The sequence below is a fragment of the Pecten maximus genome, chromosome 15 (assembly GCF_902652985.1).
Source record: "Pecten maximus chromosome 15, xPecMax1.1, whole genome shotgun sequence".
NCBI classification, from domain to species: domain Eukaryota; kingdom Metazoa; phylum Mollusca; class Bivalvia; order Pectinida; family Pectinidae; genus Pecten; species Pecten maximus.
The window spans coordinates 4904104-4927244 of record NC_047029.1 but is presented as its reverse complement, the minus strand read 5'-3'; the positions used below and the strand labels follow the sequence as shown (position 1 = coordinate 4927244).

Below are 23141 nucleotides of genomic sequence, written 5' to 3'. Positions count from 1 at the left end.
TTCAAACATTAGATATAGAAATCGAAAAACAGAATGACGAAATCGGAACAGAAATAAGGCAAACGTTAAGTGCACGAGGACTTAAAAGCAGAGCTAAAGCGAATTCGAAAGGAACGAACAATAAACAATGTTAGGCGGGACAATAGGTACCCAAGGCTGTGGTTCATATAAATGATTTATTACAATCCGTACGTGTAGATGTGTTAATTAATTAGAGTATTATCCGTCAACATACGATTTAATAACATACAGAACTGCTTTATAAATAAACAGGGTCAATTTATGTACACTACATCGTATTATGCGACACTGGACACGTTTTGAAAGAATTATCTCTGTGGTGGTGATGAGAAGAAGGACCGGTAGGATTTTGTAAGACTGACTACCCGTATACGTAATGTATCCGTCTTCAGTCGTAAACAATGCTCCAGGAGAGACGGTCAGGTGCTGTACTGTGGATTAGTTCGGTAATTGTGCCGAGGAATGCACGCGGAGAAAGTGACATTAGTGGGGGTAGTGTCAGACGGAACATCATATGACACGAGGCCACACAGGCTCACCCGACATTCCGAACCAAAGATTACAGATAAATACGAACTTTAAACCTTCATAATACATTACTAGCTCATTCATCAATACATGTTTCCGTTTCTCACTAGCAAGTTTTGCATTTAATAGTTAGTATGAAGGCATGGTTAGTCGTACTTTGACACCGTGGCCTTATTACTTGAAGATTAAAAAGGAGATAGGAGTCATCGTCAATATGCCTCACCCGAAGTCAACCGCCTTATAGATAGCTGGGAATAATCGGCAATATGCCTCACCCGTAGTGGGCTACATTATAGGTACGCCTCGGTGTTGTCTCCGTGTTGTACAAAGTACCGATTTCAATAGCAGAGTTTTTCACTGTTTGAGATTGTTTCGACTGATACGCAGCTTTGGAGACGGTTCACGGTCTACATCGACGGTAATTCGTATTGGTAAGTGTAGAAAGGCCTTGGTCTTCGCTGTCAGGCGAGTCTGAGATCCGGCTATCGTTTTATCAGATCGAGAACACCTTTAATCTGTGTGTTTTCAGACTAATTGTCAAGGCTACTTGTCGTAGTTAAAACGGATATCGCATCTGACATGCGATGTTTCACTTGCTTAGTTCAGTGGTAATTGCTGTCGCCAGGAAATAGGAATGCTTTGCTTTCATGAAATTTCATGATTGACGAAACCAGGATTGAATAGAAACGGAGCATAATTTGTATTTATAATGCAAACATACAGAGAATCATTGTAAGCCTACAAAAACGTCCAATCTGATAACCAGCGAGTGTCTCGATATTTCATCCGACATTTCTAACATTGACAGTCGCCGTTCACCTGTCAACATATCAACGACTTAATTACAAAAAAAAAAAAAAAAAGTTAAGGAAAGGAGTTCTTCGGCAGAACTGACACCTGATAGAAAGTTAAATTCCCATGAATTCCAGGTAAATACTCCCTGGTGGTCGCCTGTGCTACTGACCAACAGAATCGTTCTGAAATTTTGTTATTCATACTTGGCATTGGTTATGATGGCATGATAAGATTGATTTAGCAAATCTTTAGATATGTCGATATTACGATGGACAGATTTGAAGATAAATTAATAATTACTACATTAAACATACAGATATACTCTGCTGCAACGAGAAAGTTTGACACCCAAGTATTTTGTCTTACTTTTATAAAGATAATTTGAACGGTTGAATGATGAAATATCAACCTTCTACTATTGTGCTGCTTGGTTGCAGTTATTTTTTACTTTTATCGTGGAATAACGATACACGTCACATAGGTCGAGTGGTTTTCTTGATAAAATACTTCACAAATACCAGAGGCCTAGTTGTTCAAAAGGTGGTTATAGCTGAATCACTTGATAAGTGAACATTTCATTTCTCCTTCACTTTAAAATCTAAAGTACATGTAGGAAGAAACTGACGAGTTCTTGAGTTTCTTCAAAAAAAAAAATTAAGAAAAAAAGATGTCAAGCTAGTTTTAACAGAAATAATTTTATCAGGATATTAAAATTGTAGTTACACTGCGATTAGCCTATAATCACCTTTTGAACAACTTGACCTAAAATATTTATAAAAACATGTAAGGATAGATATTGCACGGATTGCAATAAAGCACACCATAAAGTGCATTATCATTTTCACGTATTGTTTTGATCCCAGATATTAACGGTACACTTGTACAACTTTCAATATTCATCATTACCTAAATAATCACTCTTTCTGAAAAGTCGAGAAGAAAGTATATCTGCTAAGTTATGGAATGCATTCCAATTTGGCTATAAACTAAATTGAAAATAAATTGGAGAAGCAATAAAGTGTTTATACCATTTACTATAATCTGAAGTGTTTAACCCAAAAATACAACACAGATTAAAATTCATATAATCTGTAGGGTGTCCATACTACCAATAGCAGGTGCGGATCCAGGAATGTGAAAATTGGGGGGGGGGGGGGGGGTTCAGTAATTTAGTGGTAATGCGAGCGCCATAGGCGAGCCGAATTGTTTTTTTTGGCGAGGGGTCTGGGGGCCAAAATTTCGGTAAATGAAATATGATTATAGCAAATTTTGCAATCGTAAAAGATTTTCGATAAGGGGAGGGGGGGGCCATAGGCATTTTTTAAGGCTATATAAAAGGGGGGTGGGGTGGGGTGGGGGGGGGGGTGGGTGGGGGGGGGGGGGGGGGGGGGGTGGATCCTGACCCCAAGACCCCCCACCCCTGGATCCGCTAGTGAATACAACTATATTACATGTAGATTTGGTTTGTATATTGCTTTGATACCCTTTGAGAAACTGAACTAAACACAAAAATTTCAAGTCAAAATTTCCAGCTTCCCTAATTTCCAGAGTTACTGGAACTTGACGTAAATGAAGAGTTTGTTGAGATGTTCACTATGTGATCTAACTATAAATAGAACAATTAGAAATGCACATCCAATACTTATGAGTGCTAAAATGGGAACATACGGTTCTTAACATTCTACCACACGGACAAAGTATAACTGACCTTTCACTAGATTGGGTATTTTTAAGTGTACATGCATTGTGCACCGTGAAATCTGGCACGGTCTTGCAGTATGGCTTGATAAATGTGACAGATTTTGAGGATATGGGGCTCGTGCTCACGTTCCGTCTCGTGGTCAAACCTGACGACGAGATAGCATCAGGAGCTAATTGATGAGAACATCGCTCGGGATGTCTAATTGGCATGCTTTGTGTCACCCGTCTCGTCTGGCGGCGTATAATGTGTGACGCCCTCTTTCCGTCCCGACGCCAGTTTTCTCTCGTTAGCGACATTACATGCAAAGAAAGCGAAAGAACAATCTCGTGTAATTTGGTACACTGGAGTAATCATATGCTTTAAAATTGAAACGAAAGAAAAGATAAAAAGTGTCATGTAATTAAGTACAATGTTCCAAAATAAAAATGAAAGCGCTATGGAATAAAACGCGTGTAATTTGGTACTGCAAGTAATCTTATGCTTTAAAATTGAATATTTTTGTCAAAACCTCTATCCGTCATAATTAAGTGGCGGTAACACTATCCCCAAACGTTGCGCGCCACGGAGGCCGATTCGGCTCCACACGGGATCAGGACACCAGGGGTCTCGATAAGGCACGTATTACAAATTATCGCCCCAAACCTGCTTTTAACACCCAGTAATGGAAAGTTCGAATTTCCCGTGTGTTGGGGACCTAATGGTGTGTTCTGTTTGGACCACATTATTTTACCATCGTAATAGTGGGTATCCCGCTGTCAGTAATGGAGCAGTCAGATCAGATTTCAAAAACAAGACTTTGGACGAGATATTCAGGCGGTTTAAATGGGTTTGTTAACACTAAAGCAGGTAATTATTTAAGAAATCGCTTCCCTATTTATATAACATGTTAGTCGCCAAGTAACTATGACATAACACGATTACCAGAGCAGGATTTCAAAACGAAAATAACAATCTTGATCAGGCGTGGAATTTCCCAAATGAGATCCAGTCTGAGCTGCAGTGTAGAAGCAATCTAATTTATATATTGCAGGGCGGGTTCTAATAGATACGGAAATTAGTAGTCCGGATTTGACGACATGTCAGGAGCTGGTAGGTGTGTGAATGGCTGGTTATGATTGGGACGGGGGCGCCACGAATCACTCTGAATGTTTAGGGTTCACACAAGACAAAGTCCTGGTACAGGGGTATCGCGCATTACAGTCATAGTTCGGGGGAACACGAATAACAGTCCCGGTACAGGGGCACCACGAATAACAGTCCCGGTACAGGGTTACCACGAATTACAGTCCCGGTACAGGGTTACCACGAATTACAGTCCCGGTACAGGGTTACCACGAATTACAGTCCCGGTACAGGGTTACCACGAATTACAGTCCCGGTACAGGGGTACCACGTATTACAGTCCCGGTACAGGGTTACCACGAATTACAGTCCTGGTACAGGAGTCAAAACGAATAACAGTCCCGGTACAGGGGCACCACGAATAACAGTCCCGGTACAGGGGTACCACGAATTACAGTCCCGGTACAGGGGTACCACGTATTACAGTCCTGGTACAGGAGTCAAAACGAATAACAGTCTCGGTACAGGGGCACCACGAACTACAGTCTCGGTACAGGGTTACCACGAATTACAGTCCCGGTACAGGAGTCACCACGAATTACAGTCCCGGTACAGGAGTCACCACGAATTACAGTCCCGGTACAGGGGGCACCACGAATTACAGTCCCGGTACAGGAGTACCACGAATTACAGTCTCGGTACAGGGGTACCACGAATTACAGTCCCGGTACAGGAGTCACCACGAATTACAGTCCCGGTACAGGAGTCACCACGAATTACAGTCCCGGTACAGGGTTACCACGAATTACGGTCCCGGTACAGGAGTCACCACGAATTACAGTCCCGGTACAGGGTTACCACGAATTACAGTCCCGGTACAGGGTTACCACGAATTACAGTCCCGGTACAGGGTTACCACGAATTACAGTCCCGGTACAGGGGTACCACGAATTACAGTCCCGGTACAGGGTTACCACGAATTACAGTCCCGGTACAGGAGTCACCACGAATTACAGTCCCGGTACAGGGTTACCACGAATTACAGTCCCGGTACAGGGTTACCACGAATTACAGTCCCGGTACAGGGGTGCCACGAATTACAGTCCCGGTACAGGGTTACCACGAATTACAGTCCCGGTACAGGGGCACCACGAATTACAATCCCGGTACAGGGTTACCACGAATTACAGTCCCGGTACAGGGTTACCACGAATTACAGTCCCGGTACAGGGTTACCACGAATTACAGTCCCGGTACAGGGGTACCACGAATTACAGTCCCGGTACAGGGGGCACCACGAATTACAGTCCCGGTACAGGGTTACCACGAATTACAGTCATAGTTCGGGGGAACACGAATTACAGTCCCGGGACAGGGGCACCACGAATTACAGTCCCGGTACAGGGTTACCACGAATTACAGTCCCGGGACAGGGGTACCACGAATTACAGTCCCGGGACAGGGGTACCACGAATTACAGTCCCGGTACAGGGGTACCACGAATTACAGTCCCGGGACAGGGGTACCACGAATAACAGTCCCGGTACAGGGTAACCACGAATTACAGTCCTGGTACAGGGGTACCACGAATTACAGTCCCGGTACAGGGTTACCACGAATAACAGTCACGGTACAGGAGTCACCACGAATTACAGTCCCGGTACAGGGGTACCACGAATAACAGTCCCAGGACAGGGTTACCACGAATTACAGTCCCGGTACAGAGGCACCACGAATTACAGTCCCGGTACAGGGGTACCACGAATAACAGTCCCGGTACAGGGTTACCACGAATTACAGTATCGGTACAGGGGTACCACGAATTACAGTATCGGTACAGGGGTACCACGAATTACAGTCCCGGTACAGGGTTACCACGAATAACAGTCCCGGTACAGGGGTACCACGAATTACAGTCTCGGTACAGGGTTACCACGAATAACAGTCCCGGTACAGGGGTACCACGAATTACAGTCCCGGTACAGGGTTACCACTAATTACAGTCCCGGTACAGGGTTACCACGAATTACAGTCCCGGTACAGGGGTACCACGAATTACAGTCCCGGTACAGGGGTACCACGAATTACAGTCCCGGTACAAGGGTACCACGAATTACAGTCCCGGTACAGGGGTACCACGAATAACAGTCCCGGTACAGGGTTACCACGAATTACAGTATCGGTACAGGGGTACCACGAATTACAGTCCCGGTACAGGGTTACCAGGAATAACAGTCCCGGTACAGGGGTACCACGAATTACAGTCTCGGTACAGGGTTACCACGAATAACAGTCCCGGTACAGGGGTACCACGAATTACAGTCCCGGTACAGGGGTACCACGAATTACAGTCCCGGTACAGGGTTACCACGAATAACAGTCCCGGTACAGGAGTCACCACGAATTACAGTCCCGGTACAGGGTTACCACGAATAACAGTCCCAGTACAGGGTTACCACGAATTACAGTCCCGGTACAGAGGCACCACGAATTACAGTCCCGGTACAGGGGTACCACGAATAACAGTCCCGGTACAGGGTTACCACGAATTACAGTATCGGTACAGGGGTACCACGAATTACAGTCCCGGTACAGGGTTACCACGAATTACAGTCCCGGTACAGGGTTACCACGAATAACAGTCCCGGTACAGGGGTACCACGAATTACAGTCTCGGTACAGGGGTACCACTAATTACAGTCCCGGTACAGGGTTACCACGAATAACAGTCCCGGTACAGGGTTACCACGAATTACAGTATCGGTACAGGGGTACCACGAATTACAGTCCCGGTACAGGGTTACCACGAATTACAGTCCCGGTACACGGGCACCACGAATAACAGTCCCGGTACAGGGTAACCACGTATTACAGTCCCGGTACAAGGGGCACCAAGACTTTCAGTCCTGGTACAGAGAACGCCACGAATTACAGTCCATGTACAGAGGTGCATATGTGAATTACAGTTCCGGTATAGCGAGCAGGGTTGTTCGTAACTCAAGCAGAGTTTGCAGGTTGATTTAATACTTACAAATCTATATTTATGGTGTGTGAGTTTATGTATCTTCTTTCAGGCTTTTGTTTTCTTTGTTTTGTTTTACATTGTTTAACATCCTACCAATAGATATGGCCATTACGGACAACCTCTCCTAGCGTGCCAGCTGCTGTGCCTCCCTGTAATAGCGAGGAAGTGATGCTGACTTTGTAGTGATACCGCAATGAAGCATAAGGCCGAAGGCTGCCCAGAGGACATCAAATCTAGTTTCACTAACTGACAACATTCAGCATCAGTAGCAATAACCATTGTTATAAACCTTGACATGTCTCGACCAGGGGACAGAACCATAAGCTTTCTCATATGGGCGAACACTCGACTAAAGGTTACAAAGGTTGAGAGAAAGACATTAGGGAGAAGAAAACTGTTAAGAAAAAAGTGAAAAAATGATCACAAATTTAGTCGCCCCTTACGATAATTCAATTTGGCAGCAGGTACATGCTATTGATGCGACTTGGAGTTTTAGACACCTGTAAGTCTGTATTCATGTCATATGTAGGAGACATATACGCCTATACATTTGACTTGAGACATATCGATGGTGTATCATGGAAACTTGAAACCTCTTCGCTTTTGTTGTCGCCTTGTTCGTTCTGTTTTTTTGAGTTTCAATTTTGTTCTCATGCCACTATAATAATCATTAATCCGATTCCAATTCTTGTGTGAAATGGTAGAAAATTTGTGATTGAATGTACTGATGTGGAAACGAAACCGTGATGCTAACTCAAAATCGATATCACGTGGACAAGACATAAACATTTACACGTACAATATATCCTTAAAATGTAAAAGGAGAACACGACCAGGTGTTCTGGACAGGTAAGCGTCTTCTGCTTTGTTGAATGTCGAGGTAAATATCTCACGATGCAAAATCCTAGTAATTCCAAAATCTTAACATGAGGGTCGTATATAATATTTCAGTGTTAAGACACGATTTCGACGCTAGTCTTCATCAAATTACATAAAATGTATCTCGAAATTCTGTGTTGCGTCAGCAGTCGACATTTATCACTTTATACAGGGAGCATGAATCATTCTGGACATGCTACACTAGGTTTGGGTATGCTACTATCTAGAAATGGAAAATTAACAGTAAGGAGATGGAGAGCATCAAGCTTTTCATGCAACTTAGTGCTCATTTGCAAAGGCTCTAGGGCATATCTGATCGACATGGTTTTGTATGTAAAGACGACGCATCATAATAATATATATCTATAACCGTGACATTGAAGGTCTTGTTTATTCCGGCTGGAATTTGTTAATTTGCATGCATGTAAAAAACGAGTGAAAAAAGAGGGGCCGCGATATCTCAGTCGGTTAGAGCACCGGTCACATAGCCTCAGGTGAAAATCCGAGGTGCCTGGTTCGACGATCCCAACCTGTAATGGTTTGTGTTTCTCGGGAAGCTTAGAAACAGACTGGTCTGTCGTGGTTACATCCTTTGGCAAGACACGTTACCCTTGCTACTCCGGATCACATGCGACGTGCATCCCGTATGCTGTTCAGTGAGGTAGTCACCAACTACTACAACGAGGCCCTGCCTCAAAATGAGCCTAGCTGGGGCGATAAATCCAGCAACCAAATAAACCATAAGAAAGACGCATGCGAGATTATTTAAATATCTGACACTGAGTAAAAGTGTTCAAATATTATTGGTTATTTCTACTAAACTGATATCAATTCATATACTCGCAGAGCAAGTTCAACACAACCCATTGTTGATAAAGTACAGCACATCTTCAATTAAATATCATGCCATATTTTGCATGTTTAATATAACAACAAAGACGATAGAGTTATTTAATCCATGCCCATCACTCCACGCCTAAATCAGGCCATTCGTTCCAGGCTCGTCAATGGGACACGCCCCGCTCAATAACGTGCAGCCAAAGTGCAGACTTCGGCAGAATGTTGGAAGATAGAAAGATTGACCAGGAAAAAAGCCCTTTTATCTAAGTTTGATAAAGTTACGCACACCTGTACGTATGCTAGATATGTTAGCGGGTTCCAGCTCCATATTTCATCTGTCAATAGAACTTGTACTTATGAATAGTGCGATCTATCTTTCTACGAGGCACATACCCGTCATTAAAAAAACCCTTAATACCAGAAGGCAAAAATAGCATATAGGGAGAAACGTCGGAGTCTGATGTTGTAATGGATTATAATAACAAACAGAAAATACTGTTAAGAAACTGTTAAAAATTCAAATTATATAAAACATTACTAAAGAATGTCCCCTACCGGACCCCGCTGAAATAAGAAGAGCTATCTTGACCTTGACACAAAACCCCTGAAACTCGAACTGGTTCGAGATATTATAGTCTTTTATCAATATGTGAAGTTCGATCAAAATCCCTCAATGAAAAAGCCGCTAAAACTAGGGCTAAATAACGCATGGACTTTAATATCAAATAAATTCCTGAATACCAAACAGATAAAAATAAATTATCAGGTATGTGTTCAGAGTACAAAACTCTCATCACTTTCATACGCACAGCTCTGATTTTATCTTACTTAGCTTATTATACAAATGTTGTAACCATAGGGAAATAACTGGATGCTTCAAATTGCTGAAGCATTGATGTCAATATTTGTTTAGTTGTATAGGTGTGTGAAAAAATAAATGTGTGCGTAGCGCATTATTACAAGAGTTTGCAAACATTTTTGGCTCCAATATTGGCTACAAGAGGCTGTGGAAAAAACAAGATATTAACCTCGAGCAACTTAGGTGTTCCTGAAAATTAAACGTGAAAACTGAGCCAAATTCAAGCAATGTCATAATTCAGATAATGCTACACTGTAGTGACCTTGCAATTTATCCAGTCGTCATCAACTTGCATCACTTAAAGACTTGTGTTGTAAACATGTCTAATAGCAATAAATCACGGTAAACGGAACAAGTACGTGTACTCGACTAAACTGTTGATTGTTAATACCGTGCATGGTGAAAGCATGTACGTATATGTTACAGTCCAGAAATGGAAAGTTCACAGCAGAAAAAAATGCAATCGTTACGTTAACCATACAGCTAAGTCGTAAGGCTCTGATTTGACCATGCTGTACGTTAGTAGCTAACTTTATATAAGATATCTTATAAGGAAAAATAAGCATATAAGATATTTCATAAACATATAAGATATCTTATATAATTTTGTAAAATACTGGATCAACATTCCTCCGCAAATAAATGACAACTTGGCTTGTCATAGATTACAACGGTGAGCTGACAAAGACTACCTACAGGAACACCAGTCACAATTGACCAAATTAGCATCACGTGAAAAACGTATTATGTTTACTATAATGACATTACTATACTTCAAGACATGCTACATTTGTTAAAACCGACAGGATTTTAATCACCCTGTCAGATAAAGGCTAACTCGAATCAAAACACAATAAGGAAATATTATAACAATGAGGAAATGAACTAGATTTGTTCTCGTCAATCCAAATGTATTCCAGCTAAATTTATCAAGTGATGTGGTTTATTTAGTAACAAGCCTAGCTTGGCTGCTATCGTCTCGAGCTTGTTACGGTGAAATTAGCCATATGTAGCTTTATAATTTACCTGGCGTGTTTGTCATATCAACGTAATAGACATGCACTTTTCAAATACACAGCCTGCATTTTTTTTCTGCAGCGTTAAATGAAACGTGTTTTTGTATAAAGTGTTTTTTTTTCTGATAAGATCCATTTACCAAGTGGAAAAGCAGATTGAAATTCACATATATAGTTTTCATAATAGCCATACGTCAACATGTATTACCCCAATATATTCATAGTGTGATACTAACGTGTAAAACCCACAGGCGACTGCATGGAAAATGTGAATTACATTTTTTATAGCAGGGGGTCTGTGTACTGTGGAAAGTACTCTACTGTATAAACCACGGTTTTGTTTTATAGAAATGGTCGTTTGGTACTACTTCGATGTATTCTTGTCGGCGATGCTAACATTTAACACTCTTTCACATTTAAACTATAGGGAGAGTACGACCATATGTTCTGGAAGGGCGGGCGTCTTCTGTCTCAATGACAATAGTAGAACATAAGTTTAATTTATTTTACGACGATAACATATCAACCTTTAGACCTTAAGTACATGTTTATCACTCCTGTTGATTGGTCAAGGACGAAATTAAGAATAAAGGTATAGTTTCTTAATTATATATCACCGTCAGGTGCGAAATTAAGAATAAATGTATAGTTTCCTAATTATATCACCAAAGTTATTTTCTAGACTAAAGCAATCCTTTCATCTGAACAAAATCTACTTTTGTCAAAATGGACCTTAGCGGTCCAGTGAGTTTTGATATATTTTGGCAGATTTCATTCCTGTGACCTTCAATTCGAGGTCAATGTCGTTCATCCCAGCATGCTGAAGACCCAACACCAGATCTCCGGACCTCTTTCTTAGTGAGAAGAAATCATTTAAAGAGTACAGCTTATGTTACCCCTGTGACCTTGAATGAAGGACAAGGGCATTCATGTGAACAATCTTGAAAGCCCTTCATCCCAGCATGCTACAGGCCCAATATCACGTCTCCAGACCTCCTATTGTTTTTACAAACGGACGACGACGGACAAAGGGCAATGGACACAGATTACTTAAGACTTCGTCTCAGGTGACCTAAAAAGTTAAAATGTCAAACGGTTCTTGACAATTCTGATACATCTAATAAGATACTGAGTACGTATAAAAGACAACATGTACAAATCCGAAGCGGAAGAAAACGGCGTGGATGTTGCTACTGAGAAGAGATTTTGAGAAGGGTACGTAGTAGGTGATTTTCTTGTAGTTCTGTGGGTAAAGGAGAATTGGAATTTTGGTTGTCTTGGAATAATGTTCTGGTAATAAATTAGATATAAACATTTCTCCAATATAACGTTTTTAAGGACAAGTAAACGATTACATTCTTCACAGTATAAGCATTCAAAGCGGACGGACGGATGGATGGACGGACTCGGTCAGTAACTGTCATGGAGACGCTAGATCTAGATTTCCGAATTAGGTGACGCGCGTTTCATTCTTACAATGTACGTCATTTTTTTTTTTATATCAGACACCAACCCTCGTTAAAACCATGTAACCGTTTAGAATTTCATGATAAACAAAGTCTGATATTAACACCCCTGAATACATACGTAAAGTGAAGTCCTTTGATAGAGTCCATTACAAAGCGTCCGTTTTATATATCAAACACACTGTAACCTAATTTCTCCATTAGTTTAACGGCTCCGTGAAATACATTCCTTAAACATCTTTCCTCACCATTATACTGGTTACTGCTATCTATTTTTTAAAAATCATATCACTATTCTTATGTTAGAATTTCCGATTTGTGTTAAACATCAATACAACAAATGATTGTATATACGGTGAATTGACAGACGAGGCGAGTGCCTGTGCTCAGAGAAAAAAAAAGAGGTGGAAACAAGCTTCCCTTTTGCATTTACATACTTTTATGTAGTGAAAACAATCTAGAGTATGTGGTTAAAAGACTTGGGAATATATATATTGGCAGATCAGTGAGGTGAGGGTCTTTTTATATGTGTCAATTAGCACACCAATCCTCTTTTTCTGGAAAAGGACGAGTTGTGCTTGTTGGGGCAGGATTAGGACAAATCTGTATACGTACAGCAATCTCTTGGGAGAAGGGAAATAACTCCCATATCTTATCTAAACGTGGACTCCTAATTTTCACCTGTATAGTTGAAGTGTGTTCAGCTTCTTTTAAAACACTTATGTGAATTGATAACACAGAATGAATAAACTAGAGAATGTGCGTCTTGCAAACAACTTTTTTTCTTAGATAAATTAATTAAATTCTTTGATGCAGGCATCCCATAATTATTAACAAGAGATCCCAGAGGGATCTTGGCGCCCACCATTGAATGATCTTCATAAGTTCCATGTCAGATTGATCTTTTCTCTACTTTCCCCTTCCTCTAAGTCTTACTAATCTGTGTAAATTCAGAAACAGCCCTCTATAGCTAGTACTTTTCAAACAAGGGTAACCAATATATAAAATTTAAGATTTAGCGATAATGGCTGTTTGTCGACCATGTTGTTTTTGAATTGGTCCCAATATGCAAAGCTAGGCACTGAGGGGAACCTACATATGAAATTTGAGAAAGATCCCTTCAGTACTTTCTGAGAAATAGCGATAACAAACTTCAATTGTCAAAATCCAAGATGGCTGCCTGTCGGCCATGTTGTTTTCCGATTGGTCTCAAAATGCAATATGCATAACTAGGCACCAAGAGGAACCTACATATGAAATTTGAGAAAGATCCCTTCAGTGCTTTCTGAGAAATAACGATAACAAACTTCAATTGTCAAAATCCAAGATGGCTGCCTGTCGGCCATGTTGTTTTCCGATTGGTCTCAAAATGCAATATGCATAACTGGGCACCGAGAGGAACCTACATATGAAATTTGAGAAAGATCCCTTCATTACTTTCTGAGAAATAGCGATTACAAACTTCAATTGTCAATATCCAGGATGGCTACCTGTCGGCCATGTTGTTTTCTGATTGGTCTCAAAATGCAATATGCATAACTAGGCACCAAGAGGAACCTACATATGAAATTTAAGAAAGATCCCTTCAGTACTTTCTGAGAAATAGCGATAACAAACTTCAAATGTCGAAATCCAAGATGGCTGCCTGTCGGCCATGTTGTTTTCCGATTGGTCTCAAAATGCAATATGCATAACTAAGAACCAAGAGGAACCTACATATGAAATTTGAGAAAGATCCCTTCAGTACTTTCTGAGAAATAGCGATAACAAGAATTGTTTACGGACGGACGGACGGACGGACGGACGGACGGACGGAGGGAGGGAGGGAGGGACGGACAGACGACGGACCACGGACGCAGGGCGATTTGAATAGCCCACCATCTCATGATGGTGGGCTTAAAATGTGTAAAAAGTTTTGAATGCACTGGAAATGTTATTGCTGACATTCGAACGTCTAACAGGATTCTTCGGTTTATCATTCCCTAACGTTAACGCCAAACTAAGAAAAGTCTTCACTTGTTGTGAGAGCTGTAAATTTCCATTAAAGACAAATGAAATACTATTGTTACGTTCACCATAGCCCAAGTTTTTCTCTGGTCCTGACACTGATAATGGTGTCAGGGGCAGAGGAAACTAGAGCTCAATTTATATTGGCTATAAAATGGATTGTGTTTCGTTAAAAATGAAAAAGGCGAAAGTTAAATCGCTGGTTGACAACCTCTTTGTAGCTTCCACCAGTGCAGGCATACAAAATGGAACAAACTCTGCCCCTCTCAGTCTCTCTTTGATGAATCAGAGATCTTACCAGAATTGTTATCAAAGACATAACAAAGTCCTTCAATTCAAGTTTTCACATATTACGATGGTTTGTAAATTTCTTTAAATAACACACAAATTTAAGTGTATCTGGAAAGAGGCAGTGTGCCTCAACTGGGGATCGAACCTGCGTCCCTTCGCTTACTGGTCCGCTGCTGAATATTCCCCCAGCTGATCATGAGGCAGCTCGAAGTTAGAGGGCGACTGTATTACTATGTACAATTTTTACGAGTAAAATCGCTCTCTCTCACCTCCCTCCCCCCATCTCAACCCATACTTCATTTGTAACATATCAATAAAATCAACTCTTAAGATTTAACAATTAAATAATTATCTGACATTTATTGAAGTAGGAAAGTCAGCAAACAGTTATCATGTTTGGAAACATAATCTTGTACATCAAATTTTTCTAGCTCTGAGAGAATGAACCATGATCAATGTTTAAAATAATTATAGTATATCCCTGATCTGGTACCAGATGTCTCTCATCCCTGATCAACCTCTATGGTACCAGATATCCCTCTGATCCCTGATCAACCTCTATGGTACCAGATGTCCCTCTCATCCTTGATCAACCTCAATGGTACCAGATGTCCCTATCAACCCTGATCAACCTCTATGGTACCAGATGTTCCTCTGATCCCTGATCAACCTCTATGGTACCAGATGTCCCTTCCATCCCTGATCAACGTCTATGGTACCAGTTGTCCCTCTGATCCCTGATCAACTTCTATGGTACCAGATGTCCCTCTCATCCCTGATCAGCCTCTATGGTACCAGATGTCCCTCTCATCCCTGATCAGCCTCTATGGTACCAGTTGTCCCTCTGATCCCTGATCAGCCTCTATGGTACCAGATGTCCCTCTCATCCCTGATCAGCCTCTATGGTACCAGATGTCCCTCTCATCCTTGATCAGCCTCTATGGTACCAGATGTCCCTCTCATCCCTGATCAGCCTCTATGGTACCAGATGTCCCTCTCATCCCTGATCAGCCTCTATGGTACCAGATGTCCCTCTCATCCCTGATCAACCTCTATGGTACCAGATGTCCCTCTCATCCCTGATCAACCTCTATGGTACCAGATGTCCCTCTGATCCCTGATCAACCTCCATGGTACCAGATGTCCCTCACATCCCTGATCAACCTCTATGGTACCAGATGTACCTCTCATCCCTGATCAACCTCTATGGTACCAGATGTCCCTTCCATCCCTGATCAACGTCTATGGTACCAGATGTCCCTCTCATCGTTGATTAACCTCTATGGTACCAGTTGTCCCTCTGATCCCTGATCAACCTCTATGGTACCAGATGTCCCTCTCATCCCTGATCAACCTCTATGGTACCAGATGTCCCTCTGATCCCTGATCAACCTCCATGGTACCAGATGTCCCTATCATCGCTGATTAACCTCTATGGTACCAAATGTCCCCCTCATCCCTGATCAACCTCTATGGTACCAGATATCCCTCTCATCCTTGATCAACCTCTATGGTACCAGATGTCCCTATCATCCCTGATCAACCTCTATGGTACCAGATGTCCATCTCATCCCTGATCAACCTCTATGGTACCAGTTGTCCCTCTGATCCCTGATCAACCTCTATGGTACCAGATATCCCTCTCATCCCTGATCAACCTCTATGGTACCAGATGTCCCTATCATCCCTGATCAACCTCTATGGTACCAGATGTCCCTTCCATCCCTGATCAACCTCTATGGTACCAGATGTACCTCTCATCCTTGATCAACCTCTATGGTACCAGATGTCCCTTCCATCCCTGATCAACCTCTATGGTACCAGATATCCCTCTCATCCCTGATCAACCTCTATGGTACCAGATGTCCCTCTGATCCCTGATCAACCTCCATGGTACCAGATGTCCCTCTCATCTTTGATCAACCTCCATTTTACCAGATGTTCCTCTGATCCCCAATCAACCTCTATGGTACGGTACCAGATGTCCCTCTGATCCCTGATCAACCTCTATGGTACCAGATGTCCCTCTGATCCCTGATCAACCTCTATGGTACCAGATGTCCCTCTGATCCCTGATCAACCTCTATGGTACCAGATGTCCCTCTCATTCCTGATCAAACTCTATGGTACCAGATGTCCCTCTGATCCCTGATCAACCTCTATGGTACCAGATGTCCCTCTGATCCCTGATCAACCTCTATGGTACCAGATGTCCCTATCATCCCTGATCAACCTCTATGGTACCAGATGTCCCTTCCATCCCTGATCAACCTCTATGGTACCAGATGTCCCTTCCATCCCTGATCAACCTCTAATGTACCAGATGTCCCTCTGATCCCTGATCAACCTCTATTGTACCAGATGTCCCTTCCATCCCTGATCAACCTCTATTGTACCAGATGTCCCTTCCATCCCTGATCAAACTCTATGGTACCAGATGTCCCTCTCATCCCTGATCAACCTCTATGGTACCAGATGTCCCTTCCATCCCTGATCAACCTCCATGGTACTAGATGTCCCTCTGAGCCCTGATCAACCTCTACACTACAAGATGTCCCTCTCATTCCTGATCAAACTCTATGGTACCAGATGTCCCTCTCATTCCTGATCAAACTCTATGGTACCAGATGTTCCTCTGATCCCTGATCAACCTCTATGGTACCAGATGTCCCTCTCATCGTTGATTAACCTCTCTATGGTACCAGATGTCCATCTCATCCCTGATCAACCTCTATGGTACCAGATATCCCTCTCATCCCTGATCAACCTCTATGGTACCAGATGTCCCTATCATCCCTGATCAACCTCTATGGTACCAGATGTCCCTTCCATCCCTGATCAACCTCTATGGTACCAGATGTACCTCTCATCCTTGATCAACCTCTATGGTACCAGATGTCCCTTCCATCCCTGATCAACCTCTATGGTACCAGATATCCCTCTCATCCCTGATCAACCTCTATGGTACCAGATGTCCCTCTGATCCCTGATCAACCTCCATGGTACCAGATGTCCCTCTCATCTTTGATCAACCTCCATTTTACCAGATGTTCCTCTGATCCCCAATCAACCTCTATGGTACGGTACCAGATGTCCCTCTGATCCCTGATCAACCTCTATGGTACCAGATGTCCCTCTGATCCCTGATCAACCTCTATGGTACCAGATGTCCCTCTGATCCCTGATCAACCTCTATGGTACCAGATGTCCCTCTCATTCCTGATCAAACTCTATGGTACCAGATGTCCCTCTGATCCCTGATCAACCTCTATGGTACCAGATGTCCCTCTGATCCCTGATCAACCTCTATGGTACCAGATGTCCCTATCATCCCTGATCAACCTCTATGGTACCAGATGTCCCTTCCATCCCTGATCAACCTCTATGGTACCAGATGTCCCTTCCATCCCTGATCAACCTCTAATGTACCAGATGTCCCTCTGATCCCTGATCAACCTCTATTGTACCAGATGTCCCTTCCATCCCTGATCAACCTCTATTGTACCAGATGTCCCTTCCATCCCTGATCAAACTCTATGGTACCAGATGTCCCTCTCATCCCTGATCAACCTCTATGGTACCAGATGTCCCTTCCATCCCTGATCAACCTCCATGGTACTAGATGTCCCTCTGAGCCCTGATCAACCTCTACACTACAAGATGTCCCTCTCATTCCTGATCAAACTCTATGGTACCAGATGTCCCTCTCATTCCTGATCAAACTCTATGGTACCAGATGTTCCTCTGATCCCTGATCAACCTCTATGGTACCAGATGTCCCTCTCATCGTTGATTAACCTCTCTATGGTACCAGATGTCCCTCTCATTCCTGATCAAACTCTATGGTACTAGATGTCCCTCTCATTCCTGATCAACCTCTATGGTACCAGATGTCTCTCATCCCTGATCAACCTCTATGGTACCAGATGTCTCTCTCATTCCTGATCAACCTCTATGATACCAGATGTCCCTTCCATCCCTGATCAACCTCTATGGTACCAGATGTCTCTCTCATTCCTGATCAACCTCTATGGTACCAGATGTTCCTCTGATCCCTGATCAAACTCTATGGTATCAACTGTCTCTCAGTGTAATTCTCACCTGAATGTTTCGTTATATTATGTGGATTAACACATATCTATGACTATGACACATGTCCATCTGTATTCTGTGAGTTTGTTTGAGATTTTGTATCATTGTCTCTTGTATCACACCCATCTGTACTTTGTGAGATTATATGAGATGTATCATTGTCTCTTCCATCACTTTTATATGTATTTTGTGAGTTTATTTGACAATCTATATCACCAGTCGTTAAAACTTTGCAGGTTTTAGGAGATCTAGAGTCACTCTCGTTTAATGCTGAGTTGTCAGTCTGGTTTGGTTTGACAAACTTTCCTTGTACAAATATTCGAGGAACACTCAGTCCTTCTTTTCTATTAACAGTTTCCCTCTGTACATATTCACACTCACAAACTGTTAAGCCTACTTCTGACACCAACTTCATCAGTAATTCTACAATGAAAACAAATAACAAGCTAGTAAAACCTCCACCACATAATCATCATGTTATAACTTCTATGATAAATAATGGATCTTACATGATTTTATGAAACAAATTTTAGAAATTTTAGAAAATCTTTAATTTTTGTAAGCCTTGGCGAGACAAAGAAACAGAATGTCAGAAAACTTATATTTTGACAGGTTTTACAGTCAAATTGTGAAGGACTTCAGCGTTCAAACAAAAACAGCAATTTTGTAGTGAGATTCACAATGTCACATCAATTATGACATAAAAGTTCTCCATCACTGATAACCTGACTTACCAGTGGAGAAGAAAAATGGTGCCATCTTGTCTGACATAAAAGATATCCTGACTTACCAGTAGAGAAGTAGTATGCCCGTGTGCCATCTTGTCTGACATAAAAGTTCTCGGATAGCTTGTGTCCTGATTGAAATCTCAGCATGGCATAATCATATAGCCCATAGTCCCGAAACAACAGCAAACCACCCGGTCTCAACACCTTAACAAAACAAAAGAAGTGACCCTTTGATGTCAGTCTACAACACTCATGTAAAAGCAGCAAAAACAATATGGTTACCATATCATAAAATATCAATTATAATTATTAACATCTTTTAAGATATTTCTATATTACATGAGGCATTTCTATCAAAATTTGACAGGAATATTCATAACAACAGAAGTGCTGATTCAGGGTTTTGCTTAAATGTAATTGGTGAACGATTTTCTCAGACAGACTTGAATTAAGTACAAAACCTGCAAATTAATCAAACAAATACATGTTGATAGCTAATCAAACTAGTTCATATACATATAAATATAGGTTAATCAATGTGATTGAAATCTTTGTGGACCATTTTGAAATGTGGCCACAAATTTTGATGATTATAATGCAAAAAACATGAACTAAAATATTTCAGAAGGAATCAGTTCATTGAAAAGAACTTTAAATGCTTTGGTTCCTGATTTGATATTAAATATATACCTTGACAATGTTGGATAATGCAGCGGTCATTTTCTCTGGATTAATAGCGGACAGGACAAAAATCATGGACACCAAGTTGACAGAGTTTTCGGGCATGTGATTGGTTAGAGGGTCAGTGGTGATGTCACATTGGAAGACATTACACCTTTCCGGATCATAAAGCGGATTCTCCTGTTCATATTGTAAGTATAAATGCAATAATTATTGAAGATTTCTGATAATGTTTGTACAGAATTCGAATCTATCAAACATTTTGAAATCCTTTGGAAAACAATTCAAGATACTGTATCTTTAATTTGATACAATACAATGTCATAAGACTTAACACAATTTCATTGGTTGATAACTTGTTTTCTCTCATTCTCATGATCAGCTGTCAAGCTTGTCGATATATAGTTAATGGCCATGGCCATCTGATAGAATCTGAATGTGACAAAGGGAAATAACTCTCGTAGATCGTTGTTCCAATACATGTGAAATCACTTAAAAATTGAAATTGTTAGCAGAGTACACAACATGAAATAAAAAACAAAATCAGCTCAGCTGCTAATTTTGTCTGAGTATTAAAAATAAAGAGATTGAGCAAAGTTGCTCAGCAAGAACATTATGATTCACAATGAAATTTACATTGTCACACTTTATACAGGTTTGTCAATTATCTTTAGTGAGCCAGTTAAACACCTTTGTTTTACACCAGAATATCCTTAACATTTAATACAAATAATACTTCCGGCTGTTTTACCTTGACAAACTGTACAGCTCTGGGTGAAAAGTCACATGCATGGAAGTACAAGGAGCTGTCCTGCTCTAGGAGTGGGAAGATGAAGTTGCCCACCCCACATCCTACTTCAAGTATTACTCGTGTGCCCTATAATGGTAAATATATATGTAGTAATTCGTCTGTTTGTCACAGTGTGAGAAACGTAAAGCAACCTTATAAATGTATGTCATTAACATTAATTTGATATATACCAATCACAAGTTAGAATGTATATATTGTGTTTAAAACAAAAGCTTTATCCAAATATGAAAACTTAAGATTTTGATCTCAATCATTGTTGCCATAAATTTCTTATCTATTTAGACTCTTTATTTTAAATTTTTTGGTGAGAAAAATAGTTTAAGAAAAGAAGAACAAAAATGTGATATACCTGGTTAAAAATACATGATTTTTTTTTTATAAAATTAACTTTTTCAAGATGACAAAATCTACATGTAGTATACTTAACTTACACTAGAACTTCCAAGGTTACTACACAATTCATTAAACTCTCTGGTTGTCCAGTGCCTGTCCTTGAAGAATTTTGTTGTGTTTCTTTTGTAAAATAAATCCCAGTTTTTCTTAGCTTCTAGTTCATATTTGTTCCTTTTAAATTCAGAAATCAGTTCATCATCTTTCTCAAGTTTTTGCTTCTCATCTTTGGTCAGGACTCTTGCTGAATGACCAAGAATTACACTTCTGGTATCTTCCATATCACATTTCTCGTTACAGCTAGCCATGTGTATTTCACACCTCCAATTTAGGTTTAATTCTGAAAAAGTTTAGAGTTAAGGTAAAACATTATTGTATTGACATATCCCAGCATTGATGTACAATTTCAAATTTAATACTTCATTTGGATTAATTTATGTCATCGATTGGTCAATCCGGTTCATTATCGCTCAAATCTGTGACTTTTCAGATAGATGGTTCAGGTTGATCAATTTAAAGTGCAGTTTTGTGTGAATGGTTAGCATTCGAAATATTTCAGCTTTATGTTTATTCGTAGTTCCTTTTCTTTAGGATATTACAATTTTCAGTGGCCCCGGCCCTTTCCTTTCAAATGGCTACCTTTTTTTAAGCACATCCCTTGAATCAACATTGAATCTATTTACTATATATAAATCAGCTGATAACCTGATACATGTATTTATCCTGCAATTGCCACCGCATTGTCGGAATACACCCACCATATGTATTTTGCTGTGTATATGGTAGGGACAGAAAACAGCTGTATTTTGGAATCTTAGCATGTGCGTCAATTCGACTGACATAATTCCAAGTGAAACAACGTTGGATCATTGTTGATATCGTTTTACTACAAAATGATTATTTTTGGTGACTGCTGCAGGATAAATAGAATACATGGTCAGTGTCTTAAAATATAAGCTTTATTATTGGCTCGGGACAGAAAAACAAAAAATGGCTTGCCAATTAAGGCTCGCCACTTTTGTCTTTCTTTACCCTTGCCAAAATACAGCTTATATTTTAAGATATTGACCATGTATTCTCTATATATAATGTGCATTATTTTTTGCGAGTTAGTTTGGACTTTTAATTAATACATAAACCACAGGTACTTGTGGACATGATTATGATGTTTTTAATTTAAATGTTTCATTATAGACGAGTAAATTATTGTATTACAATCGCATGCTTAATTTGTAAAAAAAATATATCGTACCTTGGCCTTATAAATACTAATAATAAGGCCAAGGTACGATATATTTTTTTTTTTACAATTGTAATACAATAATTTACTCGTCTATAATGTAACATTTAAATTAAAAACATCATAAGCATGTCCACAAGTACCTGTGACCTAAACTACCACGTCTGACACTCAACCTGTTTGTCAACTACCACGTCTGACACTCAACCAATATTGTACTAAAGATAAAAATCCAATGAATAAGTTCCTATCGGGGAGGCGATCGCAATAAACAGACTAAACAGGATAAACATGAAATGTTGGTAATTAAAACCTCTTACAATGTGTCTAACACATGTACAGCGTCCCGTGTTCCATACTTATTCAAAAATACCTTAAATGGTTTAATCTTAAGTCAGTTTCTTCGTGGAAAAATATCTTAACATGTGATGTAGATTATATATAATTTGTTTTCTACCTGTATTTCATGGCATATGCACCACGATAGACCGGAAATAGCTGACCGGAAGTAGTATACAATAGCGAAGGTTTAAGCAAATCCCCCCCCCCCCCATACCGATTTCTTATTGTTTGTTGTTATCATTTGATCATATTTCTACGCCCATACTGACGAAATAACAGTATAAGCAATATATGTTTGATTTATGTTTAATTTTCACTCTAACTTCAAGAAAACGACAAAATATTTTGCACTTGCGTTAGGCGCGA

General features: G+C 40.6%; 1 protein-coding gene across 11 annotated transcripts; it reads right to left on the bottom strand.

The window, feature by feature from the left end:
- Nucleotides 1-14831: 14831 nt before the first annotated feature.
- LOC117343799 (tRNA N(3)-methylcytidine methyltransferase METTL6-like) lies at nucleotides 14832-22934 on the bottom strand. 11 transcript variants are annotated; one of them, XM_033906305.1, is made up of 9 exons: nucleotides 22891-22934; nucleotides 21235-21533; nucleotides 20744-20869; nucleotides 20002-20172; nucleotides 19374-19515; nucleotides 17606-19006; nucleotides 16497-17372; nucleotides 15770-16263; nucleotides 15094-15693 (listed from the first exon to the last, which is right to left on the bottom strand). In XM_033906305.1, the coding sequence occupies exons 2-6, from the start codon at nucleotides 21499-21501 to the stop codon at nucleotides 18636-18638; spliced, it is 1077 nt and encodes a 358-aa protein (XP_033762196.1). In that variant the 5' UTR covers nucleotides 21502-21533; nucleotides 22891-22934; the 3' UTR covers nucleotides 15094-15693; nucleotides 15770-16263; nucleotides 16497-17372; nucleotides 17606-18635. The 11 variants fall into 11 exon arrangements, with proteins under 11 accessions (XP_033762202.1, XP_033762196.1, XP_033762200.1 ...); XM_033906311.1 differs by lacking the exons at nucleotides 15094-15693; nucleotides 15770-16263 and adding an exon at nucleotides 14832-15085; XM_033906309.1 differs by lacking the exon at nucleotides 15770-16263.
- Nucleotides 22935-23141: the final 207 nt, after the last annotated feature.